The sequence below is a fragment of the Argopecten irradians genome, chromosome 2, assembly GCF_041381155.1.
Source record: "Argopecten irradians isolate NY chromosome 2, Ai_NY, whole genome shotgun sequence".
NCBI lineage: Eukaryota > Metazoa > Mollusca > Bivalvia > Pectinida > Pectinidae > Argopecten > Argopecten irradians.
This window is the reverse complement of record NC_091135.1, coordinates 30,483,696-30,496,621: the sequence shown is the minus strand read 5'-3', so window position 1 is coordinate 30,496,621 and position 12,926 is coordinate 30,483,696. Positions and strand designations below refer to the sequence as shown.

The 12,926-nt window shown below is 35.3% G+C and overlaps 1 protein-coding gene and 3 non-coding genes across 5 annotated transcripts in view; 2 read left to right on the top strand and 2 right to left on the bottom strand.

Annotated features, from left to right (window-relative positions):
- Nucleotides 1-12,926, top strand: part of LOC138315106 (protein-glutamine gamma-glutamyltransferase K-like) — a 62,726-nt gene that overhangs the window by 38,727 nt on the left and 11,073 nt on the right. For both annotated transcript variants that reach the window (XM_069255850.1, XM_069255852.1), the window contains one exon: nucleotides 8,344-8,526. In XM_069255850.1, coding sequence (XP_069111951.1) covers nucleotides 8,344-8,526 — 183 coding nt within the window. The remainder of the gene's footprint in view (nucleotides 1-8,343; nucleotides 8,527-12,926) is intronic.
- Trnak-cuu (transfer RNA lysine (anticodon CUU)) lies at nucleotides 4,941-5,013 on the bottom strand. The gene has a single exon. It is a non-coding gene; the product is annotated as a tRNA-Lys (tRNA).
- Nucleotides 5,649-5,721, top strand: Trnak-cuu (transfer RNA lysine (anticodon CUU)). The gene has a single exon. It is a non-coding gene; the product is annotated as a tRNA-Lys (tRNA).
- Nucleotides 7,293-7,365, bottom strand: Trnak-cuu (transfer RNA lysine (anticodon CUU)). The gene has a single exon. It is a non-coding gene; the product is annotated as a tRNA-Lys (tRNA).

Genomic DNA, 12,926 nt, shown 5'->3' with positions numbered 1-12,926 from the left:
TTTTCGATGCAAAAGATTTGTTGTAAACTTGCTAAGGTATACTTACATGGTTGTGACTATAGAATTGATACGGAAAATGATATGAAACAACGAAATGTAGCGTATTTTCAAAAAGAGCATAATCTTGAAATACATAAACGTATCTGATATAAAGAGTATTATTTTGTATATGTACAATGTGATCCTGTTTAATATTTCCGCGAAAAATATCATTATGCGGACCATTTCCATCATTATGGGTAGAATAAACAATTCAAAGAATGGGGAAGCAAAAATAAGTCCTTAAATATATGTATATATTGTACAAAATAACGACGTTTACAGGTATAATAAAAGTCATTTTTCGATAAGATTTGATTATAAACATCATTTATTCATGAAGCAATGTTAATCCTAATGCAATACAGTGTACAAAAGGCTAACAATCGGACATTTTAAAGCTTGCATGTTTGTAAGATAATCCATAGAATGTATGCTTGTGAGATATCCTATAAAATGTAAAATGTTTTTATTTTTTTTTTTTTTTTTTCTATTTTTTTTATTTTTATGTAATTTTGACCTGGCATAGCTCATGAAGAAATGACAACTTGTTGTCCATAGAAATTGTCAGATCATCAGTGCCGAAAAATGTTTTCGTCAAAATACGTTAATAATAACAACTCTCTAACTTGCAATATTTACTAATTTTCGGACTAACGGGCCTTCGGACTATTGGGCCTTCGAACTAACGGGCCTTCGGACTATTGGGCCTTCGGACTAACGGGCCTTCGGACTATTGGGCCGTAGGGATATAAGGGTGTCACCCTTTAAAGTAATTGATCAGCTAATTTATTTGTAACATTGCATGATCAAACTTACATCAAAATGTTGAAGAAGTCATAAAAAGGAAAAAATGTCTCACGTTGTATAGATATCTCATAAGCATACATTCTATGAATTATCTTACAAATATACAAGCTTTCAGATGTCCAAATGTAAACCTTATATGCACTGTAATTTGAATGTATTAGGACAGACATTGCTCCATGAATGGATAATGTATATAAATTATCAAATCTTACCGAAACAAATACCTGTAAACGTCGCTATATTTATCAATTATGGAACCAATCAAAGGTTCTCAATTTCTATATTAGATATGTTGTTCCTTTGACACATGCCAAAAGAATTATCGGGTGTATATATTCTTTAAGCGGCAGGAAGAACAGTGGCTACATGATGTCACCCTGAAAAACTCAACGTTTTGGTAATGGCGTAACAGAAGGTATATTGACTCGATGTGTTAAACATGCTCTGATTTTAGCAACATCGAGTCAATATACCTTCTGTGACATCATTACTCAAACGTTGAGTTCTTCAGGGTGACGTCCTGTAACCTGTAATTAATATATAAATCGGAAAATTCGTTTGACATTTTCCAAAGGAATTACATACCTATTAAATGAATGATTTCAGTCTACACCCTGGGCCATTATTTAATTATACCAATGCGTTACAACACCATATGGACCTCGACAAAGGTCCATAATTGATAAATATGTAATAAACGACTAAGTTTGCGTTTCCTTCATTTCTTTATCCTATTCTCCTCTTAAATGATGGAAATAATTCGCATGAAGATATTTGTTAGGGGATATGTTAAGCAGGATTGCAGTGTTAGAATGTGAAGTGTTTTTCAAGATTATGCTCTCTTTAAATTCGCTACATTTCGTTGTTTATGATCATTTTCAGTGTAAAATTTAAATAGTCGGATAAGTATATCTTAGCAAGTTTACTAAAAGTGTCCTTTTTATTGAAAACTGTTATAAATATTTGTTTCATTTTGGGTACTGTTCGCATATAAATTCCAGTTACATTATCTGTTGTCGACTTTCGGACTAACGAGCTTGGGCCTTAGGACTATTGGGCCGTAGAGATATAAGGCGGTCACCGATATAACCCTAACGTTCTACCTTCAGGACATGGTAAATTTTGTTTATGATCCGATTCGTATCTACGTAAATTCATATATGCACACGAGATATGCGTGTACATTAACGGCGGACAAATTCGTATCATTAATAACTTTTTATCTTGCCTCATCTTCAAATTTTCGTTTAAATATGAATCTGGGATTCATGGTATTACACTGTATGTCGCAATCTTTCCTATAATTTTATTTCCTTTTTATTTATTTATCCCATACTCATGGTTCCTTTTGTTTTCTTCGAGGAGGGACAACTTGGGGTGAATTGACTTTTTATTACTTCACCCGTGGAACTTTTTCGAATATTTTTTCCGTTCAATAGCATTGTATTTATGATCATAAAAGAGCCTCACTATAGGGCCCGCCTTTTAGACCTCCGCCTGCCGAATGCTTTATTGTAATATAGCTTTCCAATGTTGTGGTGGAATTGCGTAATTTTACTCCTTGTGTTTTTTCTTGATCTTTGAAGAGGTGCTAAAACCTAAACTATCGGCCCATATCTATATTCATAGCTAAATACAAACAAAGCCGTAACAAACATTTACATAAATACTGTAAATTCTCAGAAACTTGCCATTGATGACTTTCGATATTAGACAGAACGAAAAATAGTCGTCAAAGTGTGTTTGTCAATCATTCCACATTTTTCTTTCATTCCGTATTAATGATGGCATTACAACAGCTCGACATGAAACGCTATCTGCATCAATTGGTGACGAATTTTACGCTTTGTGTGTCGCTTTTTTGTGTCTGTTGAGTCAGTTTAAAATTAAAATGACGCGATCATAATGCATTTATCTTTAGAGGAGTGAACACTTGTAACAATTAATTGATGCTCCCCGAGTCCCTGTTATTCGAGAGTCTTCCGGTCCGACAGGAAATTCTTTTATGATTGATTAGTAAGATGAATTATGGGAGTCGACATAGAGTCCATCACTATCGTTGTGAAATCGATCAGTTTGTGCCACAGTACTGACAATGATCACGAAAGATTGGACTTTTCTATTATTATCTTATTATATGGTCAGTTCCAATTACGGTCGAGATGTAAGATGATAGCCTCGGAGTAATTTCGGTAATCTAATTTTTGTTGAAATGTGATGCGGAAGATATAAAACAATCAGATGTATTTACACACCTCGTAGCAAGTAAATAATAAGGTAGTGTGGCTGGGCTAAAACTCGATAACGCAGCACCGCCTCAGATTTATATTCGTGCTCACGCGCAACATCCTCTAAATCGACTTACGCCGTGTGAACATTCCTACTATTGTAACAGAATGACCGTCATCATTTCTCTCCAACGATTTCAGCAAACAGTTTACATTAAAGTAAATTTAAAGGAAGCATCCGAGAGGGAACACAAAGTAAGGCGAAGAAAAAACTAGGCTTTAGTGGCAAGTTTAGCCATTGGACATGTAGTAAATAATAAAATGGCAACACTTTAAGTCTTAATTAAGGAAAACAATTTGTGTAAAACAAATAAACGTTAACACGACACCAAACATATCAGTAATATTTCATGTTGTGAAAATAAATGTTTCTATAAAACTATTACTAGATGTTGCAAAATTCTGGTATTTGATTAAGACTGGAGTACGTGGAGAAACACCACAGACAACATTTGTACATGACAACTTGCGTACGCGAGGCTCGAAAAGAAGCATCCTCGATACTCCAGGGGTTACTATAACTGAGGTTATCTCCACCCCTGACTAATACAAAACTGGAGGCACATAACAGGTAATTTAGTCCTTTGATGTACATCAAAAGAGTCGTACGACGGTACAACGTGGTTGATTGTGCGGCTCTGAAGTTGGGCGTCGCTCTCTATGTCTGCAGTCTTCACAGGAAATCTTTGCAGGCCTGTGATTGGTTAATATATTTAGGTCATGATCATCTGACCATAGGTCATGGTGACCTATACATATTGCGATAGTATTTAGTCCGTCGTCGTGCGTCGTTCGTTAACATTTCCGATAACGCAAGTAAAATGTTCTCAGCTTAATGGTAATTTGTATTTAGACTTAACATTAGAAAGATCTCGGACGATTTCCAAAAATCGGCTTGATTAAACTGTAAATTACAGGGTTATTGTCCTTTGCACAAATACATGTAATTATTATTGGACCTTGTAAAGATGTTAACTTGAGTATGTAGACTAACAATGGAAAGATATCGGACAAGTTCGAAAATCAGATTGATTTGACAGTTATTTATGGAGTTATAGCCCTTGAACATGATAATTTGTGTAAATTTTCACCAAAATTAGCGAAACATTGTACGCAGAATAACATTAGAAAATGTTGTTATTTAATCATCACTGATGGAGTTATGTCCCCTTACAATAATAATTCTTTTGATCTTTCACTGAACTTAAGGAAATTTTGCAAAAATGTTTTGTTAATATTTTTAAGTTCATTAAAATGTTTCCTATTTCTTTTTTTTGTGTCAAAAGGAACAAAAGACATCAGCTGGCTAGTAAATGACAAAACTAATTTGTGTCTAATATCAGTTGACCATTAAGGCACATGGGCCGCTTTTTTCTTTCTTGAGCTGCCTTCAGTTTAGGGATGCATATAACTCCAGTGAAAATAACCCTGGAAGTGGATTATCGCGGATGGAAAGGAAGAGGGCGTTTAGTGTTTGCCAGGGAACTGTCCAATTATAAACCAATTAATTTATCAAAAGCAGACATTCTGTCCACGTGTTGAATCACTCACATGCACACCCGGTGACCACACTGGACTCCCGGTATTTGATAGTACATGTACTAAATAATCTAGTAGTAATAAAAGTGGTGACCATGAATCTTTGCTAGTCCCTTTGCGACTTACAATAAAACAAATAAATAACTTTTGTGAAAAAGAAATGTGTATTTTATTATATGTACGTTTTGTGCGAACAGTATATGTGAAGCATTAACAACGCTGAAATGTAATCTCTGGATTCCTATATGAATTTAAAAAAGATCACGCCCAACGTGGGGCTCGAACCCACGACCCCGAGATTAAGAGTCTCGTGCTCTACCGACTGAGCTAGCCGGGCTGATGAAGAACACGTGATCGTGACGTCAGAAGAATCGAGAACATACATAAAGGGAGTCCCGTAGGCCTTAATATAAATAATTTATATCCCCTAATAACTTTTGAAATATATGGTCAATAAAATACATGCTTTTGATTTTGAATTCATACATTTAACGTTGATCCCCTTTTTCCTGTATGAAGACCGAGTAGATATAAGAAGACGTGACTTGATCGTCTCCGAAACGTATCGATAGGCCCAAAGGCTGAATGACCATTCTTTAAATAATTTGGGACCTCTATATTAGGTTTGGGTGAACTCGCATAGCATCTTAGTAAAAATAGCGTATATTTACTGCTTCTTCCAAATCAACACTAAGTCAGAAAAGAGTTACAACCATGGGGGGTAACTCTAGGTTACACTTGAGTCTAATCTCTTCGTGTGCAAGTGAGGTATTTCTCGGACTGTTCAAAACCTTTTCTAATCTAGCGACACCATGCAAATTGACAAACAATACAAAGATATTTACGAAGGATGAAATTCCTTGATTCGATTTATCGATAATAAATTCTAATTATGCAATTTCATTCCATCGGTTGAACAAATCGGCAAAATATCGCCGCTTCCTTTGACGTCACGATGTCGTATCGATAACTGCCCGGCTAGCTCAGTCGGTAGAGCACGAGACTCTTAATCTCGGGGTCGTGGGTTCGAGCCCCACGTTGGGCGTTTCATTTTTCTGGAAATCCCCTCTATATTTTAATTTGTTTTCTGGAAAATCCAATTATCCCCTCAATTTTTACAAATCTTCACGCGGAAATCATATTGCCTGTGAGCAGTAAAGGTATCGCCAAGGTAAAATCCAATGGTATATGGAAATAATATAAGTGCCATAGCACTAACCACGATAAGGCAAGGAAAATGTCTGTTTGAAAGATTGGATTGGCATATTTAATGTACTGCGACTTAAATTTTGTATGATAGGATCTTCAAATGGAGTCTTGTATCATATGATAGTGTTACGTGCAACGAAATCCCTTCTGTTGTAATACTTACCTTGTATTTATCCCAAAGTGCTGAATCGCTGCCCGACTATTTTATTAGATAACTTTTCAATAAGTCGGCGGTCTAATTCCGGAGAAAATTGACCCGCGGAGTCCTATATGACACATTGACAATGGACGACAGCTGACATGTAAAACTCTTACATAATGATTGGTTACTGGTCAGTACCTGGACAGGTCATCTATTGTCAGAGTCCTAAATGTCCTCTTACCTTGTAGGACTAGTCTGTGTAAATCAATCAGTTTTAAAAGGGTACCGAATTACATGTTATATTACACAATGAATCAGAGTACTGTGCAATCTAGTACGTACGTAATTACATATATAGTGTATATATAGCTTTGAAATATTGTCAATATATCATGTCACTAAACGAAATCATGTTGCGGATTGAAATACAAATACAGTATGAACCGAAAAATGATTTCGAAGTATTATTTTAAATCAAAGTAATAATCAATTAATTACAATATATAATTTAGCAAGTACACACACAATTTTGAATGAAACATGTTTGATGTGACACTTACATTTATAATATAAATAACAAGTAAAGTTGCTTATTTTCACGAAACAAAAATCATTCTAAATTCCCTTAAATCCGTTTTGATGGCGAGTGGTATCCTTTGTAAATAATTTGTACAAAACTGACAAGTATATAGTAATTTCTGAATTTTTCACTACACTGAAGACTTTTGATTACTTCACTTTTTTCGATCATTTTAACAGTCTCCATTGTAGCGTGACTACACCTTTGACTTCCGCTCGCCGAAGGGTTTATTGCATATATAAGAACGGTTTCCTTTGTATTTCTTATTGTGAATTACATGACTGTGTTTGTTTTATGAATACCTTGATAAAGAGCCGGACTGCATTGAACAATTGACTACACGGTTGAAATTACTTCCATGTCCCATACATAGCATATGTTTCAATTTATTTTTTACCAAATGCAATACAGCATATAGATGTAACAAATTCATAAGTACATAATACAATTATCATTGTTGTGTTTCAAGACATAATATATATATGTATATATACACTAATGGGTATATCTTTACGACATTTTTCGTTAGATGACTAACAAAGCTTCTGTATTGAGTTGTTTGATCTATCCAGTAATTAAAGATGCTCCACCGCCGACAGAGCATAAATAAAAAAATTACCATTTGTCAGCGATGGAGCATCTTCAACCAACTTTATAGTATATAAAATGAAAATAAAAAGGAAATCGCCCAACGTGGGGCTCGAACCCACGACCCCGAGATTAAGAGTCTCGTGCTCTACCGACTGAGCTAGCCGGGCTGTTAATGCCGAAACGCGATGAGTGATCTATCTTGCCATGCGCCTATTTATCGTGAACTGTATAAGACTTCCGGGTGTAATTGGCGCGCTTAAGTCTATTAATAGACTAGTTCATGTACATGTTTATTTGAAGATAATTTAGGAGGACACAGTACAATAGCAGTACCACTAGAAACACTATGCGCCCCACAATCCTAACCCTACTCTCAGCAACGGATATAACACAGGAGGTCACAATGTATTGTACCCTAGCCTAACATACACATGTACATGTACCCTACACGCTATTTACATTGAGCATTTACATCAGCAGAGACCTGAATTACAAGTTAACTTCATTTATCATTATATAATGTTTCATTTACTATCATAGCAAGCTATTGATCTATGTTAAGATTACGATCAGTATTATTTACATAAATTACCTATAATATGTTTAAATACTGTACATACCTATAATATGTTTAAATACTGTACATACAGTAGATCTAGTGTAAAACTCCTAGTGAATTTTATAACATAATTACCAGAGATGTATATACATATATACATAGAGATTAGAAACTCCTTATGTTTTTGCTGACGGCAGATCCAGAGGAACCTCCAGTCAATAGATTGTTTTCTTCACCATCTACTTTTATATACATTAATTCAAACATGATGGTCTGGTATTATGGCCAGTTTTGCCGATTATGGTGTTTAGGTTTATGATTTTTTATATATCATATCAGAAAATACGTTCTCGTCCTGATTTTGTGCATATATCATCTATACTCAAGTCGAACCCCTAATTACATTTAATATACAGACTCTGTAGCATGAACAAAATTAACCCTTAATGGTAGAAAGGACGGCCACCGAACACAGTGTTTCGCCAATGGGCTAACAAGCATGAGACTTTCGGTCAATGTCCACAAAATTTAATTCTGTCATATACCCTGTCAAGACGATAAATTGTATTAATTTTATACTTGTTAGATACGCAACTGAAGCCGAAGTGTGTTGACCTGCAGCGGACGTTCAACAGGAGCGTGCACCGCACGAGCGCCTACGAGATCCCAAACCTTATTCTAAGAAGGGGACAAACATTCGACATCAGCATTAGCTTTGATAGGTCATTCAACGAATCAACGGACAACATCGTCTTAAAGTTTGTAACAGGTAAATATCCACAGCTAGATAGACGAGTTGATTTACAGGTCTTCTTATCTCAAAACTAATCACGAGACAATTAATAGATATCATAAGACATCATATAGATATCACGTACATACACTGTATCATCAGACTTGTTAATTTGCAGTCCCTCTTACCTCTCATAATTGGTCAGGAATCTATTAGGAGAATTTCCTACTTGGGTAACAGACAGATTTTCGTCCTTGGGTAACAGACAGATTTTCGTCCTTGGGTAAGAGACAGGGATTTTACTCCTTGGGTAACAGACAGAGATTTTCCTCCTAGGGTAACAGACAGAGATTTTAATCCTTTTTACTCCTTGGGAAACAGAGATTTTCCTTCTTGGGTAACAGAGATTTTCCTCCTTGGGTGACAGACAGAGATTTTCCTCCTTGGGTAACAGACAGAGATTTTACTCCTTGGTAACAAACAGAGATTTTCCTCCTTGGGTGACAGACAGAGATTTTCCTCCTTTGGTAACAGACAGAGATTTTACTCTCGGGTAACAGACAGAGATTTTACTCCTTTTGTAACAGACAGAGATTTTACTCCTTGGGTAACAGACAGAGACTGCCCTCTTTTGGTATTAGACAGAGATTTTCCTCCTTGGGTAACAGACTAAGATTTTCCTACTTGGGTAACAGACATAGATTTTCCTACTTGGGTTACAGACACAGATTTTCCTCTTTGGGTAACGGAGAGAGATTTTCCTCCTTGGGTGACAGACACAGAGATTTTCCTCCTTGGGTGACAGACAGAGATTTTTCTCCTTGGGTAACAGACAGAGATTTTACTCCTTTTGTAATAGACAGAGATTTCTCTTTGGGCAACAGAGAGAGATTTTCCTCCTTTGGTAACAGACATAGATTTTCCTACTTGGGTAACAAACAGAGATTTAACTCTTTGAGTAACAGACATAGATTTTCCTACTTGGGTAACAAACAGAGATTTAACTCTTTGAGTAACAGACATAGATTTTCCTACTTGGGTAACAGACATAGATTTTCCTACTTGGGTAACAGACGGAGATTTTACTCTTTGGGTGACAGAGAGAGATTCTCCTCCTTGAGTAACAGACAGAGACTTTCCTCTTTTAGTAACAGACAGAGATTTTACTCCTTGGGTAACAGAAAGAGATTTTCCTACTTGGGTAACAGAAAGAGATGTTCCTCCTTGGGTAACAGACATAGATTTTCCTACTTGGGTAACAGACAGAGATTTGACTCCTTGGGTAACAGGGTGAGACTTTAATCCTTTGGGTATCTAAATAATAATTCCGTGACGTGTAATGCGACTTTGTTTCCGATTTGGACAAACATACAAAAGTATGTAATTGGTGTGAAGTGGGTAAATGTTTTCCTTATGACGGGGTTTCCTCTCTTCCTTCTTGAATCCATACAAAATATATACAATATTAATAAATCTTAGAAAAGAATCATTGAGGCATAACATTTAACTAATACTCTGGTTCATGTGCTTTGATCCACATCTTTCGTAGTCGAATATCAAAGCAAACCAACGTAAACATGTACATGAACTCATGATATATTGGTTTAAAAGTGGGGTATCGAACCTCTGATCAATCGGTGTGTACTTAAGGCAGCAGAGATTAACACGGCTCTCGTGGAGAGAACAGCACGATGAAGAGAGTTACTTCTCTTGCGGGTAGTTATCCCATTGTGGCGTCATTTTTCTCTTAAAAATATGACTTTACGCTCGAAAACAGATAACGTCACAGTCAATACCCTCAAGGGCAGGTAACTCCGTAATATGCAAATACTTATTACTTGATACTATATGCAATGAATGCCAGATAATAAGACAATTATGACAAATGCTGCAGCCCGGCATTTAATAAATTAAAAAGTAACCCAAACCAACATAAGTGTTCATCTTTGTTACATTCACATTTCTATACTAGTTATTTATATTAGCTGAAAAGCGGTCCGGATGGTGTTACTTGAACGTGTTGCGGTGGATAACAGTCAGTCGATTCAATCCTTATATGTGCATGCTAAGGTAGAGGTTTCCAGCCAGTCTTCAGTTTTACTCAAAGCCACTCAGCTCACTACATGCGTTAGTTTGCTATTTATCAATTCCTATATTTCATTTGAAACGTATCTTTTTCCTCTTCCGTTGGCGAAAAAAAGCCATCGTGTAACAGTAGCGAGTCTGGAGAGGGAATGACTTAATAGCTAACCTCGACATATTACAACAGTTGACCTTACCGGCTGGCAACGCGCGCTATATGTATCAGCGTTAATGCAAAGTCCATGTTCGACGGACGCTTTGAATGCACGAACAACAGTAAATCAAACTAAGCACGTAATAAAGTCGTCGATACTATGTTATTTCTCGGGATTAAAAAAAGAGTCGATCAGCTATGAAACAATTAATATAGGCAGCATTAAGTGTCTTTGTGGTGTTTGACTCAACCTCATTTATATCCATGATATGTACTTGTCTACGTCACCGTGGTGTAAGAGCTTTGTGATTCCAAACAATATAATTTTATTTTCATCAAAGAAAACTCAAATGGACGATAGCAGAGCAAACGTGCATGTTTTGAAAAACTAATCCAGAAAATGAGATTTAGTTGTGGGCTTGAGCTGCTTGACCTAAACTATTGTGACAAAATACATTTACAATGACTGAAATAACACTAAGGTATGCCAACAAACATAAGTTTACACACGTGTTTGCAGCAGCTACTTACAAATTCAGTTAATATACGTTTTGCTATGATATTGACAAAAATACACATTGTGATAATGTAATAACCCATAAAACTGAAGAAATTATTTCAAATACACGTTCAATGTAGTAATAAGACAGCAGTTATTTAAAGTATAGCTCTTGTAACATCAACAATATTAACTAAAGTACAGCTCGTAATATAAACAACATTAACTACAGAACAGCTCGTAATATAAACAACATTAACTATAGTACAGGTCGTAATATAAACAACATTAACTACAGTACAGGTCGTAATATAAACAACATTAACTACAGTACAGGTCGTAATATAAACAACATTAACTACAGTACAGGTCGTAATATAAAAAACATTAACTACAGAACAGCTCGTAATATAAACAACATTAACTACAGTACAGGTCGTAATATAAACTACATTAACTACAGAACAGCTCGTAATATAAACAACATTAACTACAGTACAGGTCGTTATATAAACAACATTAACTACAGAACAGCTCGGAATATAAACAACATTTACTACAGTACAGGTCGTAATATAAACAACATTAGCTACAGTACAGGTTGTAATATAAACAACATTAACTACAGTACAGGTCGTAATATAAACAACATTAACTACAGTACAGCTCGGAATATAAACAACATTAACTACAGTACAGGTCGTAATATAAACTACAGTAACTACAGTACAGGTCGTAATATAAACAACATTAACTACAGAACAGGTCGTAATATAAACAGCATTTACTACCGAACAGGTCGTAATATAAACAACATTAACTACAGTACAGGTCGTTTAATAAACAACATTAACTACAGAACAGCTCGGAATATAAACAACATTTACTACAGTACAGGTAGTAATATAAACAACATTAGCTACAGTACAGGTCGTAATATAAACAACATTAACTACAGTACAGGTCGTAATATAAACTACAGTAACTACAGTACAGGTCGTAATATAAAAAACATTAACTACAGTACAGGTCGTAATATAAAAAACATTAACTACAGTACAGGTCGTAATGTAAACAACATTATCTACAGTACAACTCGGTATATAAACAACATTAATTACAATACAGCTCGTAATATAAACAACATTAACTACAGTACAGCTCGTTATATAAACAACATTAACTACAGTACAGGTCGTAATATAAAAAACATTATCTACAGTACAGGTCGTAATATAAACAACATTATCTACAGTACAACTCGGTATATAAACAACATTAACTACAATACAGCTCGTAATGTAAACAACATTAACTACAGTACGGCTCGGTATATAAGTAACATTAACTACAGTACAGCTCGTAATGTAAAGAGCAGTTCTCTTGGTTTTTTGTGGAGAAAAAATTGCGAAAAGTAGTCTAATTACTTAATCTACCATTTAACAATTAAATACAACAAAGCGTTAGCAAGGAGCGACAATATGTAAATGGACATGAACTATGTATTAGCTGTAAATAATCTATGTTTGTATATAAGAAATGACAATTGATTTTGTTTCGCAATAATTCAATGATTAAGCACATTGATCATTCACATATTTACAAAACATCTATGCTACGTTGTTGACTATTCCTCTCATGTTTTAGAGACCGTGGAGACATGTAGGTCATAGGGTCACTCTTGTAACCCTATTTTATGGT